The following is a 20,466-nucleotide window of genomic DNA, read 5'->3' as shown; positions in this document are numbered from 1 at the left end:
ACTGGGAAAAAATCGTTTACCATTCTTTCAAAGACACTGAATTATGGGTATTCAAAAGAAGGTAGGATTTAAAGTTTCTCAGGTCCACTGCAGTAATTTCTTTTTTCAACATTTTCCAAGCAGTATGTAGCCCTCTAGTCTGTTCCTAAATGCCATTACATAGCACTGCTGCAATGACCGCCACACAGAATTAAGCATTATCGTACTCAAAAAGGCTGCTTTTATTCAACATTAGCAAGAACCATTATGTTTATGGCTCTGTTAGCTCTCTATAGTCCCAATCTCACTAGCATGCAGCTACAAAAGATGGCAGACTTGCTTACAACTGAAAGAGAGAAACCTATCCCATATACCACCACCCAGAAAGGCCACCTGCTGCTTTCTCTTCAGCCCTTTCCTGAAGTCTTTGTCAGGCTGTGATACCAGGTCAGACTACCATCACCATTTAATAGGTTGGGAGTAACTGCTAGAGTTATAATTTATCATAGCTGACTGAAATTACCCACGTCAGTTGTTGTGTCAGTGATTCTTCTCCACTCTGTGCCTTTGCCTTACGTCTCACACCACATGACACAAACACCTACTTGTGCTCATTAATCACAGCTAAAACTAAAAGAAACATCAATATACATAGTACAGCAATTTCTAAACAAGCACCACTGCCAGCAGAGCTGGATTCCAGCAGTGTGCTCTTCTCCAGCCCCCATAAAGCCTGTACTCCATCTCCCATACCTGTGTCCCCTCCAGGGAAGAAACAGGCAGAGCTTTTGTTCTCTGACATGGGATTTAACCTAGACAAAGGAAGGTGAAGTGCCTTCTCCTAGGCTAGGTCTGAGGCTTTATGTTAACATCACTTGTACCTATGTGCATTTACAGGACAGAACACAGTGCTACTGCACAAGAAATAACCTAGCTCCGAAGTACAACCAATCTAACAAGACATGAACATCAGAGGACAGGGAATATATCAGGAATAAGCTGGCTAAACTCATCAGTGGCAAATTCATGGAGGTACCAAGGCCCAGTTCAGTGCTCGCCCCATTAGACCACATTTGTTTTTTAGTAATATCCTGACCATAAATGACTTAAAAAAAAAGTGTGCTCTTCTATTTTCATATTTACAAATTTTCCCACACTGTTCTGTATAGGAACTTCACTACTAGCAAGAACCACTCCACCTGAAGAATAATGGGATATGAAGTGCTCTCTCTTTTAAGTCACTGCTCTCAGCTCATCTCAGGTCAGCAATAATTAAGCACCATCACCTGTTGATCCTTCTGTATTGTGTATAACAGGTGTTCTTGATCATCTCCAAATGTCACAGAAGAAAGGGATCTTCATTTCAAAGACAGTGACAAATACTAATTGATCCAACTGCTGCCAATATCAACAAAAATCAAAAGGCCCAAGCGAACTAAGGAGACAACCAGACCTTCCTCTAGAATGATAGTCATTGTAGAAAAAAATTAAGCCACTGCATGTTCCACATGACCAGAATATTCCATCATATCTTAGCAGCATTGACCAATGAAAATCATTTAGGTGAGAAGAGATTCCCTCTGGACCCAAGCAACACCCTAGAAAACAGGATAGTTATTACTAGAATCCATCAGAAGCAAACAGAAACAACCAGCCAAGATCCAGAGGCAAGGGTTTCATGTGCAAACTGTTTTGAGAGGGTAAGGCAGCAACAGGAGAAGGACCACAGAACTCCAACAAACATGGAAACAACAGCACTACCAAGGGTAGTATCCCACATTAAAGCTGTAGAAAATGGTTTTTACAATTAAGCATCAAAACTGTCAGTGGTAACCCAAACCAGACATTTTGTTTGTTTTTCCACAGCAAAACATTTTTTTCGTTTTCCGCAGCAGAACATTTTCTTTCAGGTTAATTTTGAATACAGTTCAAAATTGCTTTTGCTCATTATTCAGGGGCCATATTACATTTTGACTCTTCAGTTTGATTTATTGTTTATACAGGAAAATGACACTTCAAAGCATTTTATCTTTTTATAATTCCACATTAAAAAATGGCCAAAATAATGGAAGGCTTCAGTATTTAAAAACTGCTGCTCTTCTAGTCACATCTTGTCCGTGCAGGGGATCTCTCAGACCACAAAGGGCCTTAGAAGGAAACAGAGGTTTTATGTAAAAACTTACCTCAAAACTCGCACTGTGCGCTAAGCAAAGCTTCCACACTAGTTCAGACACTTCCTCTCCAGTGACTTCCCTCTCAGCTTCTTCCCTTTCATAGAGCATGCTGGTCACATACAGATCAGAATCCACTGGAAAGATGTAAGGAAAAATCAGGTATCTGGTGGTTGCTTGCCATTTGCTATGCTTAACCCTAAATGTCAGGGGAAGGTTTCTCTCTGAGCCTTTACTTCTACATGCAAGAATCCCTCTAGTCTCAGTAAAACCAAGGTGTGAATATGAATGCTTGCTGTCAGGTTGAATTTAAGAACATAACAAAATAAAGGCCTAAGACAAGCATCACCTGAAAGAGAGTTAGAGAAAGAAGACAAGATACACAGGTAAAAAGGTCCCACTTTCCATCAATATGCCTCTTACAATGGCCCTGCTACTTCACATTCATCACCCTTTCCCATTTTATTAAATCACTACCTCTCACACTTCAACCTCCCAAAAACTCAAAAGGAGACCTAGGTGCCAAGAAAAACAAATGGCTCAGCTCTTAACCTCTTCCTGAGGAAGAATCTTCTCATCTTATGTTGGCGTAACTATAAATAAAAAGTGTCCTGGAAATTTGGAATTTCTTTAAAAGACAAAAAAATGAATACAAAGTGTTTCTCATCAATTAGAGCTCAACTTTAAAATCTTTCCTCAAGCAAGACTCCCATTGACTTCAGTAAAATCACTCTCCTAAGGAGAAGCACACAGAGCAAAGACAGAGCAAAAATTAATACAGTTCTCAGACAGTCCTTAGTTCCATTAGGACTTGCAACTACATAGGCTCCATTTGTACACAAAATAGGAATTGTTCACAGGCACAGGAAGGCTGGTGCTCTGTGTATAAGGGGGCTAGTTATGTGAAGTAGGTAAAAAGGAATTGGACATTATGGAAATCGATCACTTTTGGAGACCCAGCCAGCTTCACTACAGCAGGCCCCAACTCCCAAAGAAGGAAGAGCTCTTAGTAGCCCAGCCTGTAAAAACATCCACTTTCACATTGCTTAATATATTAAAGGAAATATCAGGTGCAACAAATTCTCACAGGGAAGAGACAGTCCCAAGATTTGTTCCAGGAAATAAATTTAATTTCTTTTAGCAGAAACATCATGTTACCTTTTCTGTACAGTGTCTCTGTTTCCACTTGAAAGAGTTTCAGTGAAGACTCTGTCTGCGTCTTTGCCCCGCTGCCCTTCTGAGAGAACAGTGTAATAAGGTTGGACTCAGAACATTTGGCCTCCACCAGGATTCCATCCTGAATGCTCTGAACACATTCCAGTTTGGATGACAGGATCTGCTGCTCAGACTGAGAAGAACAGATACTTCACGTAAAGTCTCAATGACCTATGTCAGCCTGCCCAATCCTTTCTCTCCCAGCTTCACAGCGGATTCCAGTTCTGTGCTAAGTGTAAAGTCTCTTGTCTAGACCTTTGACAGTGCCCAGCCTGTGGAGGTTAATACACTCTTTATTTAAGTCTAATTTTTCCATCACTGAAATGCAACTGCTACTACCTTTCAGTATCAGAAGGTCTCAATTCATTTCAGTTCACAAAGCATCAGTGTTAAGCTGACCTATTTGGTCAGCAGAGCTGAGAAAAGCAAAAGGTTGGTAGTACAATACAAGAAACAAGTACTACACCTCACCTAATAAAAACAGTGCAAGATAGAAATATTGACCTTTTTTTTTTTTTTGCCATGAACAGTGGAAAGCTCTAAGTCTGTCTTTTAGAAAAGATTCTCTTTTTCCAGAGTTTTCTGCAAGTAACAATCTTCTTTGTGTAATGTATTTTCCATATCCACATGTCTCTATTCCTCTCTTTCATGATCTACTTTCAATTTACCACTGTAACTGTAACATTCCCAGAGTTGAATTCAGGTGCCTAACAACCTCTTGCATTTGTATCAAAATGTTCATCAACCACAATGCAAATTTCCATTAAAAACAAATTCTGTGAATAACAAACATTACAGGGCAATAATATTCATTGTTTCTTTGCTAAGGACTCAAGTTTGGGCAAATGCAACAAATATAATTGAGCACAAATGACTATTCAAAAATGTTTTCATTGACATTATGACTCTTCAAAGAAATTAAAAGGTTCTGTGGAAAAATCAGTGTCATTCCCCAACACTTACCGGCATATGAGGAAGAACAACAGACTGCACAGAAGTAAAACCAGAATATCGATGAGAGCAGAGATTTAAGTCCCTTGTCTTGACAAGGAAAGGACCTTTTCGCTGATACCTGGTTGGACATATTCCCAGAACATCCACCTAGTAACAAACACACAGTGCTGAATCACACATACAACACAAGCAGCTGTTATGGGCTATTACAATTAATTTTAATAATTGCTTTGTTGCAATAACAATGCATCAGAGACCTAAATATTCCCATGCAGGACACAAAAGCCATGGAAAGGTAAATCATTTTAAGACCTTGGTCAAACTTTATAATAACCAGGGTTTGTTGTTTTAACTTCTCTGTGTTACTCTGAATCAGATGTATCATTTTTCATTTCAGGTTTTGCGGGTCTGCAGGGAAGCATTATCTCAGAAGAGCATTTCTGCTCAGAAGAAATGTAATTACATATGGGTGTCCCAAACCTTATTGCAGAACATCTATTTAAACACTCATATGTAGCAATAGCATGAGAATGAGGTAGTGCACATCATGCTGAAGATCAGCCTAGAGTCTGCTCTTCGTAACAGAAGTGTAGCCGTTGAGGTACCTCAGCTGCACTCATGCAAACACATGGACAACACTGGGGTACTCTAGACTATTGTTTCAGTGTAATACAGCAGAACTTGAGCTTAAGTATTAATTTTTTTAAAAAAAATAAATAGTAAAGGGCTCCAAGAAGCCTGACCTTAAAGCTTCCTGAAATTAATGAAAGAAGTCATGACAAATAATCATGAATAATGAATACTGTATTTTCCCCTGAGAACAGGTAAAGTGCAAGACCTTGTGTTACAACTCCTCATAGAACCCTGCGATACACAGCTTTTCCTCAGGTAACCAAGTAGTGGATTCTAACCCTCAACAAGAATGCAAATTATAATTTCATAATATTCACTACAAAAAGCAATCAGACGACCACCCCTGGCTGTTGACCAGTCACCAAGTGGCAAAAAGCTTTAGTTATTTACAAAGGAAATAGACTTAACATGTACAAAGGTTAACAGCTACCCTAGAGCATGACTCTACCAATGGTCTCACCTCTTCCACAACTGCACTAGCAGTGGATGATTGTGATGTCTGTAGGACACTGAGAATGCCTCGCTTTATGTTCAGTGCCCAGGTCTGTTCACTCCTCACAGGACAGAGCTCCAGAACTTTCCCATCATGGAAAGAAAAATGAAGAGGGTGCTGTTCTAGTATTTCCCTGCAATAAAACAGTTTATAGTTTCTTCCTTCAAACAGCGGCTACAAGTCAGTTCATGACATTAGACTCAGATCTTCTTAGCAGAATTGTTCCTTCACAACAGATCTGTCTTATTCTGCATCTCTCTTCCTTATAGCAAGCCTCTACTCTTTATGAATTCACCCTGACCCTAAGAGCCCTTAAAAAAACCCCGAAACAACCCCCAAAAAAACCCCTATCAAGATAATCACAGCATCTTTGACACAACTGTAACAATAAAGTCGACTTCTGGTAAATTCTTTACAAGCAATTATACTTAACAATTGGCAATGACTCCTTAATGTAAGAGAGAAATTCCATTTCAGGTTTAGCGTTTAGCATTTAGCATTGGTAAGCGTGTCTCAATTGCAAAGCAACTGCATGTACTCTTTATCATTCCTCTTCAGCTGTGATATACAGAACAACTGCTTTCCCAACATCTTCCTGCTCTGTTAGGTGTACATAGCTGGGCTCTATCCCAAAGTTATCTCCCAGTCTGTTGTCAGTCCACTCCCTGACTGCTTTTGCTAACCCAGATTAAGAGCACAGCGTCTCCTACTTTTGCAAGAGATCACTTTTTAACATTTATCTTCACTCCAAGTTAATAATATATTTACCATCTAAATGGGGAAAAATAAACAATCCAAAGAAAGAATTCTACAGTAGCCCAGTCAACAGCTGCCATACATGGAGATACACAGTTCACCAGCACATTAACTGTGGAACTAACTGTTCACCTAATCAACTAGATCACAAAGACAATGTAAGAGAAAAATTTTTAATGCACCAACACCTGGATAAAGTCTTTCCAAATAAGAGACAGTGCGTGTGGGATAAGAGTTTCTGAACTCCTAGACAACTGTGGTTGCTTTTGCTGCTATCTGTGGAAATTACATGCATGTTCAGAGGACAAGCTAGACCACTGCATATTCACAATTGGCTGAGGCACATGCTAATAAGGTTCACTCATCTGAATAATTACTTTCAATAGTCAAGCTTCACTGAATGCTTTCTTTGCTACCTCTATGGTTTGGCTTCTCTGCAAAGAACAAGACACAACTGCTTTTACCTCTATGAAAATCCTACAAATAACTTCATAGAAGAAAATGGGCCTGTACTCCGATTTGAACTCTGATACCACTACCCACACTGTGGAACACAAAGTTCTTCCTGATGAATATAAAAAGCAATGCATTTACTCCAAAGTTGCTCTTTTTGACCCTTTGAATTGAGTCAATTACATCAGCTCTCAGTGTTGTTTAAAAGCTGAGAATCCAAGTGCCAGGACAAAGAGGAAGATTACAAGACTAAGCTTAATCAGACAACAGAGCTGCTTTTTTTTTTTGATGACATAAGAAGCACCAGCTCTCTGGGAAAATACCAGACTTCCACAGTTTGAAGACACCTTTTTGTATGGGCATCTTCACTAGCCTCTATACCTTTGCAAGTCAGAAGGAAACACACTGACACGTCATGAATGAGATACTAAAAACAAAAACATAAACCAAAGAAAATTACATTAGATGAATAAATGCACTTTAAATATCCCAGAAGAAAAACCCCAATGTTTTGCATTGTGAGAATCATTCAAATCAAAAACTTCAGAAATGTAATTCAAAACTCAAGAGTTTGCACAAGTAACTTCTGCAACTTGGAGAACTAGTCAGCAATCTGTACACACTGCTAGCCAGCTACAAGTCTGATAATTTGTACCTGGAATAATTTTAATTGTCTACTCTCCCAATGTTCTTACATAAAAAGGGATGAAAATTAAGTTCAAAAAACCTTTTTGGACCAAATGCTTCTCATTTTGCTGACGGTGCTCAAATCTTGTTCTTTACTTTTTTAAAAAAAATCAAAAAAACAACAAAACAAACACAGCTAAAACTAAAGAGTATGAAAACAGTCTGAACAATATCTAGTCAAGTCACTGCTAAGCCATATAGCTTCAAAAAACACACAAACCAGACCAGATCACAAGTTTTTCTACCTTAGACTGTCCATTTCCTTCAAAGGCTCCTCTCTGGATCTAAGCCTTTTCTTAATCTGTACATCTTGCACCTAGAAGCAAAGATCATAGAACAACAAATATTGTCAATAGGAACTTGCGGACTTTATCACGTAAGTGTATCTACACAGAATGTCACAGACTATGAAAAAAGGCTCAGTGTTGCAAGCAACAAGGATAGCCACATCTTCAGGTTGCATATCTGAGATGGTTTCCAGAAATTTCTTCTACCAAGAAATTTCACTCACTATTAAATACATTTTATATGGCACTATTATGTCCCCTTCATTTTCAAGGCAGAAGAAATCACCTACTCTGGGGTAAAGCAGGAGCCTGGATAAGTGTAAGACCTTTCTATTCCAGTTGAGAAGCAAAATAACTACTTACCTGAGTTGACTCTTGAGACTATACCTGGTAAAGTTCTGCAGCAATTTCATAGCTTACTTTTACTGAATTCAGAGAATAAAATGCATACTTAAATTCATCATGGAATTTCCTAAAGCACTTGTAATTTGCTTGGTTGTGGTAAGGAAGAACTGTTCTCAAATGGTAGATCAAAAGCGGTGGCACTCTGCCCCCTTTCAAGTACAGCATGGACTGTAACCGTTAGGTTTTTTTTTTTCTTAATGTATTCTACTTTCTTACTTTTTTAAAAAGACAAGCATTCAACTACATATTGTTTTGCATATCTTAGGAGTCCTCAAATTAAAATAAAGAGCTAGAAGTTGGCGAATACAGCCACTGATATTGCAAGACAGCAGAGAGTGATTCAATCTGAAGACAGTACCCAATTCTTATTTTTCATGTAAAATCACTGGACCACTGACCAGTTAATTTTATCCATATGGCCATATTAGGACTGACCAGTTAATTTTATCCATATGGCCATATTAGGACAGGGATAATTATCCTATTCTTCTTTGACCTCATGTATATGTGTATATAGTACACATGTCAACCCTCCACAGACCCCGTGAATTATCCCCTCTGTTAACCTGAAGGAAAATCAAGACAGATGAGAGGTTTATTTTCCATGGTCTCCCTGCTAAAGCACTGTCATTCTCAAACTGGTCTACCGCAGGGCTCAGGAAAAAGTCTTTTGCTCCTGTCGCTGAGAGAGGTCTGTTGAGATCAATGGAGTGTTACAAGACTGAATTTTACACTACGCTAGGAATGGCACCAATCCAGTGCATCATGCAATTTCTAAAGTTCTCTTTAAAATGCTTGCTATTTTTAGATTATTGCTACAGATATGAAAGTGCTTAAAAAAAAAAAAAAAGTTCCTTTCAAAGGGACTAGCTTCATCTCCAGTTCTGCACTTCATGTGACAAAACAGTAAAACTGTCACGCCACTTAGGAAAGAAAGCAATGATTTGTTTAATCTGCCCTTTAAAACTGGCAAGTACTTAATTTGAAACCATGTCACACCAAAGCAATTCTGCAACTCTAATTATGAGACCCAGAACTGAACTGGCTTTTGTGTTAAATCTAGCAGTAATACCAAAGAAAGATACGGTTCCAAGTCAGCTCATCCCAATCGCTCAGATGATTATGACAATACTCACTTTCAAAACCATCTGGCAATTCCCCAGTACTTCAATGATCACTGTGCTCTCCAGAGAGATGCCACTGCTTTTGTAAATACTTCCCTGCAGGAATGTGCTGGTGACTGCTGAATACCTATAGCTGTATCTAGCTCGTTTGGGGAAGTATGATGCACTATGTCCTAGGAAATAAAAAACATACATTTTTTTTACTTTATTACACATACCCCCATTTTTTTTCTTTTTGCCACAAACCAGCTAAACAAGGAGTTGTATATTCAAGAATGTTCCCTTCCCACTTGGACTTACAACTGAAAGAACTGGGTTTCTGAAAGCACCTTGCATGCTAGCGACAGCTCCTGTATGGAAGCTGAAAATAATTCCCCTCTCCTATGTACATAACCTCACAATTTCCATCAAGGCAGGCATCTAACTTCCAAGAGCTGAAAAGGAATGGAATGTATTTACAGCCTGATGCTCTTTTGACACCTTTCAGAGAGCAGCAAAGCAGGACCTTTGTAACAGCAAGATGAAAAAGATCTGCTGATGCATTCAGTGCTCTTCATGCCCCTGCTGTGAGCTACACATATGAAGATGTGGTTTTTAAGTAAAAAAAAAAATCAGTTCTGAAAGCCTGCCCAAAAAGATCCAGGCTGAGGAAAAGAAAGCATAGGGAGACACAGATTATCTGAATTTGTATAATGACATTGTAATCACCTGGCAAGTGTCCATAGGTAGCACTGTCTGCTAGTAATATAATGTCAGACACCTTCACGTGTGCTACATGATCCTCTAACCAGAGGAGATTCTCTTCTAGACCAGGTAATAAGAATTAACCCTGAAAGGATGAGAGATCAGAGTCATAATACCTTCAATGCCACACCTTTGGGTGGCTGTCATGTATGAGATTGTTACAAATACAGTGTCCCTGAAAGATAAGACATCATGGTACAACCTTAACTGGGACCACGGAAGTGCAGCTGAGGGAAAATCCAAAAAAATACCCTCCCTTCCCTCAGATGAAGAAGACACCACCTAGAAAAAATGACCACTGTGGCTCCCATAATACACAGCTCCTTTTTCTTTGCCTCACTCCAGCACTTTCAATGACAAAGCCACACAGAGATGAAGTAATGTTGAACAAATGAAGGGTCTCTGATCCACACTGAGTAGGCAGCTAAGAGACTAGGGCAAGATCTCCTTGCAAGGGGAGCAGAACATCGAAGTGCTCCTTTTGCTGTTACGCTGAAAAGCACTTCTGCACATTCAAGTACCTGCTGGCAATGTAAACAGAAAGGTAAGTTATAAACTCTACCTCAAACCATTCAACCAAACCTTTCCAGCTCAGTTCAACATCCTGCCTTCCTGTCTGCTCCTTTACAGGACATAAGTTTTATGCCTGCTTACTGCAGGAGAAGTCTTTCTTCATGCCTGTTTGAAAGGAGCTAACACTGGGTACTAGAAAAAAAGACATTCATACGTGGCTGGGTTTTGTCCTGCACTGGTTTAGTAGTTCGCTTAACTATAAAATCTATGGGCTTTCTGAGTTCACAGCATGTGAACTTAAGGCAGATCTGGGCCCAGGGAAGGCTTAGTGGAACTTCGCTACTTCCATGAATGCTGATCACTCAGACATAAGTACCATACTTCTAAGATCACAACACCCCTGCTGCAGGCAATGAAGTTTTCAAATCTCTCCTTCCTTATCACATACAAGGTCTGAATACAGTCTTGTTTTACTTACCTATGCACTCTGCAAAACAGGAAGCTTCATAACTTAAACTCTCCAGGGATCCTGCAATGACAGGTAAGATGACAGAAAAGCACTGAAAATTTCTGTGCAGCTCAGGTCAGACTTGCTGCTTTTCAATTGCAATCAAATAACTGAAACCAAAGCATGGCCCTCAAAAAAAAAAAAAAAAATCCATAAGAGTTTTGCTACCAAGTATACTTGCTCTTGCCCCTTTCCACACATCTACACCACAAAAGCACATACATGAAGGGATTACATGCCTTAGTGTATTTACTGATGTAGGTATGGAAAGGCAACAATATCACAGATTACCAAGCAAATTAAAAAACCATGTTCTTAATCCAGGAAAGAAATACACATTTTATACATCATACTTCTTCATATCCATAGGCTTTTAACTTTATTGCAGTTAGGGAAATTTTCTACTTAGCTAAGATTTTTATTGCACATGGCATTCAAGAAACCTTAAGTATCATTTAAAGCAGAACAAGAACGAGCTTTACTGCCCAAGAAAAACTCCTCCAGCACCAGCACAGTAAGAAACACTTCAAACATGTCAGCTCAAGAGTTGGTTAAGACATCTTTTAACACTGGAAAGCCTGTTCTCCAACATGAGTTTCATTCAGACTTTGGGAGGGTAGCAAATTCAAGGGGATGCAGAACACACACCACATAGATGGAATTGCTACAGATTTGCATTGACATGACCAGGGGAAGCAGCTGGGGCTGCTATGTACAGCCTCTATTCCTTCTTTTTGCTCTGTGCACACACCACTGCACAGTAAGCTAGTAAGACTCTCATTCTAATGCTCTGATGCTGAATTTAGCTTGAATTTAGCTTATTTGGCCTGGCAAAACTGGAAGAAAAATTCTGTTTTCACAGAGAAGTTAAACAACAGTGAAAATTTTAGGGTATCTAATTCCTCTGCACCACTGTGATTGTCTCCACAAGCATGATGACTGGGCACTCCAAGGGCTAGACCAATACAAAATATGCTTCAGCAAACAAAACAAAATTGTTGCAGATTGCTTTCATCTCTGGCAAATACACAGGTACTATGTTGAAGACTGGCCTATGGGTCCCAATCTCTTGAGAACCTCTGTGATAAACTTGAGCTGAATTACAGGAGTTTTGAGAGAGAAGAGCCCCATGATGGACACATCTGAGACGCACGTTCCAGGACCCGATCCTGCACTGCTAACACTCCATGGCACACAACTCAGCAAGTTACCTCAAGTCCTAGAGACTGATAGGAACGTGTACATGGCAAAATCAGCCAGATCCCAGCTGCCCATATGCACTCCAGTGATACACCAGGAACAGCCAAAATCAAATACGCAGATCTGCTGCGCTTCAATACATGACACTTGTATGTACCATAGTGAAAGAAAATGCTACTTCATTAATAAATCAGATATCACATGATTTAATTAGTATTAAAAGCATTCAGCCCTAACTTGCCATTAGTGATAAATCTGTCTTAAAACTCCCACAGGCAGTTCGATAGTAAGTATAACGGCCCTCAAGCTCTAATGCTACACTATATGTTAATGATCCTCCCTGTTAAGGGGTAACTAACATCCCTGTGTTCCTCAGCTTTGTCTCCCACTGGAGACAGAAGTTAAAAGAGTCTCTTTATTCCAGTTGTGTGCTTTTGGATGTTTTACATATGCTATATGCCAGAAGGAAATGCTCTTGTCAAACTATAAACAGTTAAAATTCTACATCTATATCACTTATTGGAACCGTATTTTCCCTTCTCTTAATCCCTTTTTTTGAAATGTCAAAATTATTGGCAAGAGGAAAGAAGGGAATTCACCAGTTTTGGAAAAAAAAACCAACCGAGAAAGTATTTGTTTCTTCAGCACCCACTCAAGCTTATATACATTTTTATTCTCAAGTTAAATTTTAAGATTCTGGAGAGTAGAATTACATTTTTCTTTAAAAGGTGTTACCCCCACATTTATAATTTCCTCCAAAGAAATGCTACTTTTTATTCTGCAGAACTAATTCTCTGTATGGAACTTCAGATATTACCTTTAAAAAGTATGAATAACATGTTATTTTCAAGCCAACTTGATCTACTGCAAAACTAGGTATCTGCAAAACTTAAAAACTTGCTAGCATAGAAACGCCAGGTCATGTAACATATAAGAATTATCATTCAACTATTAATTTTTATAAATATACCTATGTATACATAAAACATACGCACCAACTTCAACATTCCAAACACACTGCATGTGGAGAGAAAGAAATATGCTTCTGTTTCCTTGGGGTGAAAAAATTATCCCTAAGTATCTAGTGGATCAGGCAAGAAAAGGGGTATCTAGCTCACCCTTTTCTTTTAAACAGTGGGACAAGGTAGCGTTAGATTAATGGCTTTTAATGAAAGAACCAGTGCAGCTTATTCAAGAACCTTAAAAAAAATATGTTAAGGCAAATTTGGAAAATTCATCTCTGTTATGCAGCATCAGATTTTTAAGATGTTGAGCACATCTCTCCAGGACCAGATTTAAGAGTTTTCTCAGCTCCAGTGTGGATACTTGAATGCTGTGCTCAGAATTTTTAAACATGCTTATGACAGACAAACAGCGGCGTAGGCTGAGCACCCTGGACAGCCAGGCTCTTTGTTAACCCTGTTAAGATGCCTAAATTAAGAGTTTCTATTTTCTTCCATAATTTATTTTGGTTTTAGAAACAGCGTGCACTTATCTCTTTTCAGTTGACAAGAGTAACAAAGGACCACATCACTGATGTATCATGACCTTGTTCACACTTTTCAGAATCCTTCATCCGCCAAATAGCAAAGTGAGCACAATTTTAGGACATGATACCAACATGCTATTTTCAGGTGAGATAAGGAACTGCCTGGCACAATCTCACTGTTTCTGTTGCTTTCCCTGGTAATGCTGAAGGAAGATGCACTATTTAACTGCACTGCTTACAGGTAGGGTGCCCTCCCACCTGCAGCACTGCCCAGAGAGCTCCATAAAATGAACTGCTACACTACACTGAAAGCCAAAACAAAATTGCTACAAGAACTACTGCAAACTTGTAACATAATTTACAGGATCTCAGCAGTTTTCCTAGTGAGATCACCCTTAGGAAAGTATTTTGCATTGAGAGAGATCAACCTTAGCAGAGGAAAAAATTTCTTCTACTTACTGCCTGAGGCTCCTGCCACAACAGCACAGAATAATACGATGGCACACAGCCCCATGGCCATCAAAATCACCTCCTCAGCCCAGAAGTTGACAAAACCACATCAGTTCTCCTCTCAAAGCCACCTCTGAGCCAGGCAGTGAAAGCACATTCCCTTCACAAAGCCGGAGCTCACTATTTCAACTCCCCTTTTCCAGCCAGAGGAGGGGCTCTGGCAGGGCAGCCTGCAGAGGGGAGGGTGTGCGTGTGTAGTAAGGGGGAGAGAGACACACACAAACGTTTATCCACTCTAACCACATGTCAGCCTTTTTGCAAGAAAGAGACAGAAGTTAACCTGTTAGAAATTCCACAAAACTGCAAGGAAAAGAAATCAAGCATAGAGCATCACAACATCACAAATACTCAGAACAATCCTGTGCAGTACGTTTTAAATAAATAACTTATAACTTAAATAAATCACCTTAGCAATCATTCCTTGACGATTAATCAATCAAAAATTACACCAGATGAAAGCAAAAGCTTTGGGGCTAAAACCAAGGTGTATCCACTCAGAGCAAGCAAGTTCATGGGAGGTAGCCCATCCCTTCAGCCAGAGTCCCAAACCTAAGATGGGTGAAATTGTGCGTTAGTAACACACAAAACCATTAAACTACAGTCCTTCTGACAACAATCAGTTTTACAGCACATCAGACATGGGTCTTCCAGGGTCCACTGAACCCTCCGCTCCTGCGTGAGGTAGATACACCATCTACCTCCTGTTCTACTGACTCATTCCTCTAGAACTGGGGTTCTCATCACACGCCTTCTCTGGCAGCCTATGGCCATGTTTACTCTTCACACATACAGGACTGATGATCACCTACGCCACGGAAGCACTGTCAAAACTCTGTTACACTTGCACGCCAAGACCTTCTGAAGAAAGCTGCTGTAGACAGGCAAAAAATTACTTTCTCCTGCTGTAAGCCTCCCTGGTTTATCCTGAGCTACCATTTACTTCAAAACAGATTCACAAATAGAAATCATCGGTAACAACCCCAGTCACCAGTTACTCTCCCCCACTAAGCTTGCATTTCACAGCCTCTTGCCTGAACTTACTTTCTCCATCAGGTAACATTTGCTCAGTTCAAAATGCTTATGAATTTCACTTAAATGGAAAGCAACTTCTCGCATGTGCTTTGCATGTATCAATGAGCAAAGAAATGAGAGAGAGCAAGTCAAGTCTAAAGAGTTAATAAAATATTCCATGATGAAAGCTGGGCCCCCTCTATCAAAATCCCAGATCTACCAAATGCCAGACTTGGGGACAGCTCAGGTCTGATACTGAATTTGAAAAACAAATCTTACAGATTCCATACAGTGGCTTTGATTTCCTACGATCAACCTATAGTGGTAACTGAGAAAGCCTTCTTCATTATTAGAAAATTATTATTAGAAAAATATTAGAATATTTTTCAGAGTATTCTAATTTTGAAACTGATTCAGAGGTTTCACTGTGGAAATCTTGCAGCTTGCGGGCTTTATCATTTTTATTCTACTGAGTTATTCAGTCTTGTATTTGTTCTTATTTTTCATTTTAAGATTACAGCTCATCCAGGCATATAGTACATGCTCCATATACTATAGTGCAGTCATTCAGCTCTTGGTCTACTATCAGCAGTATGGATAGAAGCAGGTAAGTTAATAGCTGGGCATGAATATAAAAACATGGTGAATTTACTGGAAAATTGCTATATTGTGACAATTCCTTTCTTCAGTCATTACTACTGCCCATTTTCCACCATAGTCTGACTTTTAACTGTTTATACAGTAAGATATTTTAACATATTTCACACAGCTGTTGCAAAATAACTTAAAAGCACAAAACTTATACTGAATTCACTGGGAATATCAAAATTGGAATTAAGAGGGAATTTCTGCCTTGATTCTTGTAAGAACCACATGGCCCAACACCAACAAGTTACAAGTAGTGTTTCTGTGCTGAGCATTTGCAGCTCATTAATTAAAATAATGAATTTGACACTTTATAGTGAGTTTTCCACTTAGTTTATGTTAACCTCAGGTATGGCACCAATGCCCAGAGTCAGCAGAGTACATAAATAGGTGCTTAATTTTAAGCATAAGCACACCCCAAAAATTAAGCATATGCTCAAATCTAAATGCTTTCTCGGAACAAGCCCATTTCATTAGTCATTTCATCCCCTATGCAAACACCAGAAGCTCTTTCAGAAACCTTTTCATCTCCAAATAGCTAGTTTCATTAGAGCACCTGTGGGTCAGTTTCTTATTTAAAAAAAAAAAAAAAAAAACAACAACAAAGAAAACAACCAACCAAATTTTCTCTTTCAGTTAAATTTTTAATTTTCACCCAGAATAACTCATGCAGGTCACAGGCAACTCTTTTCCCAGAAGGATGGGACTTTAAGGAAGAGGATGGCCAGGAAAGGTTGTATGAACTATGCTGAGAGATAGTCTGTGCCCAAAGTCCCTGAAACATTGCAGGGTCTGACGGAATGGGCCAAAAATGTCAAACCTGTTCACAAGACTGCAGAACACTAGATTCTGGGATGCCTCAGAACTATTGCAACAACACTGCATGTATGTCTTAGAGGAGGCAAGACAGCTTCTTTCTAAGAGGTTACACAACAGGCATCACACTACGAAAACTGGGCTTTTTTATAAGGTGAGCTTTTTTATAAGGTGCCACAGTGTTTAGTAAAAAACAAGTTTTACAGCTTTAAGACCTACAGACATCAGCATTTCAATCACAATTTCAGTCAGCGAAGGGTTCTCTTTAAGGATTAGCAGACTTTCTCAAAAGATTCAAGTGGGAGCAACAGTTACTATTTGCAAATATATTACATTAATGCAGTTATATATATCCACTTAATTTTAAGCACAAGCAATCTTGTTAAATGTAACGGAGAAAATAAATGCAGACACACAACACACACTCGAGCAGAGTTAAGAGAAATTCAAATGACTGTAAGAACGGCGCAGCACCTATGCAGAAGTTTCCATCTGAAGTCACCAGTGATCCCAGCGTCTGAGAACTGGACAGGTCCAGATTCAGACATCAGCACGACCAGAATGTAGCTGAGTCTCTCCCTTTCTGATACCAAACTGAGGATCATCAGCCAGCAGTAACACTGTGAGCCACAGACCGAATAATGACAGAAGATTCATGGGAAATGACAGATATGGTGAATTTTTACATAAAAACATTAATTACAGAATTGGTTACATGTCAATATATTAAGAACCTCACTAGTCAGGCTCACCTTCAGGTACAGGAAAGACCTCCTGGAAGACAGAAGCTCAAGCATTTGGGCTTTGCCTTGGAGAAAGAGAACAGAGTACCTAATTTTCCATTTTGTTCAAATCATCTTGCTCTGCTTTTCCAGCTATATCTGTAAATCACACTTTCTAAAATAATCAAATTTACATTTTAATTCCAAGTTCTATCTTTGCAGCTTCCCATTTTTTAGGGAATAAACTATACTTACAAGAAGGAAGAAAAACATCTTACTGTTAGCGTATGAGCACATTCAAAAAATTTATAAACCTGAGCTTACTTGAATCTTGACAACTGCTTACACCAAAGAACAAAGAAATTCTCAAACTAATCTCCAGGTCTTTTTTGTCAAAAATATTTCAAATAGTTTTCTCTCAGTATTTCAGTATCTAAGATTTTGGGCCCTTTGTACTGAAACTTCTACGTTACGAATTAAATGTCTGATTTGCTGCAGGCACTTAAAGGCATGCTGAAGTCAAATCTTTAAGATAAAACATAGCAACAACATTAGCATCCTGTGTACTTGGCTCATTTAAGTGGGTTGGTAAGTGCAGGACGCAGTCCAAGGCTAAAAACCAAGATCAATGTCTTTCAAGCATCTTTTTCTTACCTCCCCCAAACCCCTCAAAGCAGGCGAAGAACCTCCAAAGAGAAATTTCCATGATGAAATTTCCACGAGAAACGGTGCTGTCCTAGATAATCTTAACGTATTGAAGAAAATCAGGCATGTGTGCTGCAAACACACTACTTCAATGACACATAGGAGATTGACACCAGCAGTAAGTCTGCAAAAAGCATGAATCCATTTTAATGTGTATTATACTCAAGTTCGCAAAATGCATTTAATCAAAAATACTGCCTAGCACACAACAGGTGTGTTAAATGACACCTGAAAACTCCATGCTAGTACCGCCAAGAAAACCAGAGCTTTAACAAACTGGTAAAGCCTGTTCTGTAAAGGCCCCTAAAGTTTTTTTAGATTATTATAAAACTCCCGTTTAACCCTGACAGCCAAAGGCAGGGGGGCAGCGCCCCCGGCCCTGGCTCCAAGCTTGCCCCTCTGAGCACCAACACCTGCGCGCCCCTCCCCCCCGTAATGGCGGCCGGGGCCACCACAGCTCCCACACAAACCAGACCGGCCCGGCCAGGGGGCCAGGGCCCCCCCCGCTCCCGCCTAACTGTTCTCACAAGTACTCGGTTTCTTGACAGATTTTATTAGTTTTGGACCCTGTAAGAGGCCTGAAAGAAACCCACCGCACCCAACTGCACCAACACCTGCGCGCCCGTTGTCCTCCTGAGGCGGCGGGGGCGGCGGGGGAGCCCTCACGGGATGGCGCGGCGCCCTTCCCGGGGCCGGAGGGGTCCCGCACACGTTACTGCCCTGGGAAAAGCAGCCCCCAGACCGAGGAGCCCCGTGAGACACGTGCACGTCCCAGGCCGTTTACCGCGAGGAGACCAGGCGGTGAGGGGGCCAGCGGCCCTCCCGCGCAGCCGGCGGCCACCCGCTGCCCCGCGGCCCTGCCCCAAGCGCGCCCCCCAGCCGGCGCCTGCCGCCGCCCGGGCGCACAGACCCCGGCCGCACGGTAGCGGCGGGCAAGCGCCGTGCCCAGCGGCGGGAGGACCGGGCCGCGGCGGCAGCAGCACGCGGCCCCACCGCCCCCGCGCGGCAGCGGAGCCGGCCGCCTGCAAGCGCCAAACGGGCGACGGCGGCTTCGCGGAACCAGGGGCCCGCCCGCCCGCCGGGGGGTGCTGCGCCTGGGCGCGTCCCCATCTGATGGGCGCGTCCCCATCTGATGGGCGCACAGCCCCGTGTGTACGGAACCCCGGAGTGACACCTCCCTCGGTGCTACTTGGCCAGGAACCGGAGCACCCTCTGCGGCGCAAGCCCGGGGTAGCCCCTGCCACGCCGCCTGCGGGCGCCGCCAGCGGCTCGGGGAGCCGGCGGTGGCCCCTGCGGAGCCGGGCCGCCCCCCCGCACCGGCGCGGCCTCCCCCGGCTGCTGGGGTTCGGGTTCCCGGGGTGCAAAGACCAAGACGTTGCAGGAAGCGAAGCCGCCGGGCACGGGCGGGCTGCCGAAGGGACCTGGCGTGCGCTTGTCTTATTCCAGACCTGACTGTGACTGCTTCAGCATCTGCAAACCACACTGCCACCTGCTCCAACAGACACGACACTTTCAGGTTCTTAAACAACACAAAAAGTACTCGCAATTATAGCTGGTAACAAGAAGCACTTCTGAAATCAGCAGGTTTCACCACACACCTTTTGGTGTCCTGGTATAAAAAAAACAGTAAGGTGCTCACCGGAGAATTTACTTCTACACTGGATTTGTGGCCAGCACATCATACATGAGGGTTTTTACCTCACAAATGTTCACTAAAAGTCATCCTAAAGATGATGAATTTGTATCGCATTGCAGGATCTTGCAAAGAAAACAGGAACACAAAAGTTATTTTGCTGTAAAACACAATTGACTTTACTACAAACACTTCGCACCTTCATCACAGAAATTGCATTTCTTAGGTTTTTATACTCCATTACTCACCTTTTGCTGCTCAGTTATGAAGAATAATTAACTGAGATTAAGTACACAAATCACAACCCATTTCTTCAAAAAAGAACTTGTGGTTAGACTGCCAGAAGTGCTTTCACAAACACGGCAATAAATAGTAGCTTTTTGAAACCACTCCGCTCTTGCTTAACAGCTCCCTCTTGCAAGGTTATCAGCTGCTTTTTACTTGTTTAAACAGTTTTTATTTTCGATCCTCTTTGCATGACAAAACAAATTTCACTTCCTCCTGGCTCAAAGCCTTATCAGAATTAACCCAGTTTGAACACCGTGCAAGTTCTGTCAACTAAAAATAGAAGTCTAATGGAAATGACACTGTCAAAGTGTAACAGAAAGCAATGTCATCCTGGAAAGCTAATGAAGGTGGGGGCTTCACCCAAATTTGTCACGCAAGGAGGATTTCAGATGGCCTATGCCCCCTTCCTCACCTGTGGAAATAGCATGGGCACATGAAGTCACCATACTATTTCTGTTCTAACAACAGAGGAAAAACTATGTTTACCGTATAAACCTGGTTATTAACAAATTAACCAGAAAGTTG

General features: G+C 41.0%; 1 protein-coding gene across 1 annotated transcript in view; it reads right to left on the bottom strand.

Moving 5' to 3' along the window:
- Window positions 1-19,136, bottom strand: part of LOC106112882 (uncharacterized) — a 106,453-nt gene extending 87,317 nt beyond the window's left edge. Inside the window, exons 1-8 of the mRNA XM_055805921.1 lie at window positions 18,805-19,136; window positions 10,893-10,943; window positions 9,170-9,330; window positions 7,587-7,657; window positions 5,413-5,578; window positions 4,329-4,466; window positions 3,309-3,498; window positions 2,163-2,287 (exon numbers count right to left, since the gene is read on the bottom strand). Coding sequence (XP_055661896.1) covers window positions 2,163-2,287; window positions 3,309-3,498; window positions 4,329-4,466; window positions 5,413-5,578; window positions 7,587-7,657; window positions 9,170-9,181 — 702 coding nt within the window. The 5' untranslated portion in view covers window positions 9,182-9,330; window positions 10,893-10,943; window positions 18,805-19,136. The remainder of the gene's footprint in view (window positions 1-2,162; window positions 2,288-3,308; window positions 3,499-4,328; window positions 4,467-5,412; window positions 5,579-7,586; window positions 7,658-9,169; window positions 9,331-10,892; window positions 10,944-18,804) is intronic.
- Window positions 19,137-20,466: the final 1,330 nt, after the last annotated feature.

The sequence above is a fragment of the Falco peregrinus genome, chromosome 5 (genome assembly GCF_023634155.1).
Source record: "Falco peregrinus isolate bFalPer1 chromosome 5, bFalPer1.pri, whole genome shotgun sequence".
NCBI classification, from domain to species: domain Eukaryota; kingdom Metazoa; phylum Chordata; class Aves; order Falconiformes; family Falconidae; genus Falco; species Falco peregrinus.
Note: the sequence above shows the minus strand (reverse complement) of the source record. Positions and strands in the feature narration are given on the sequence as shown.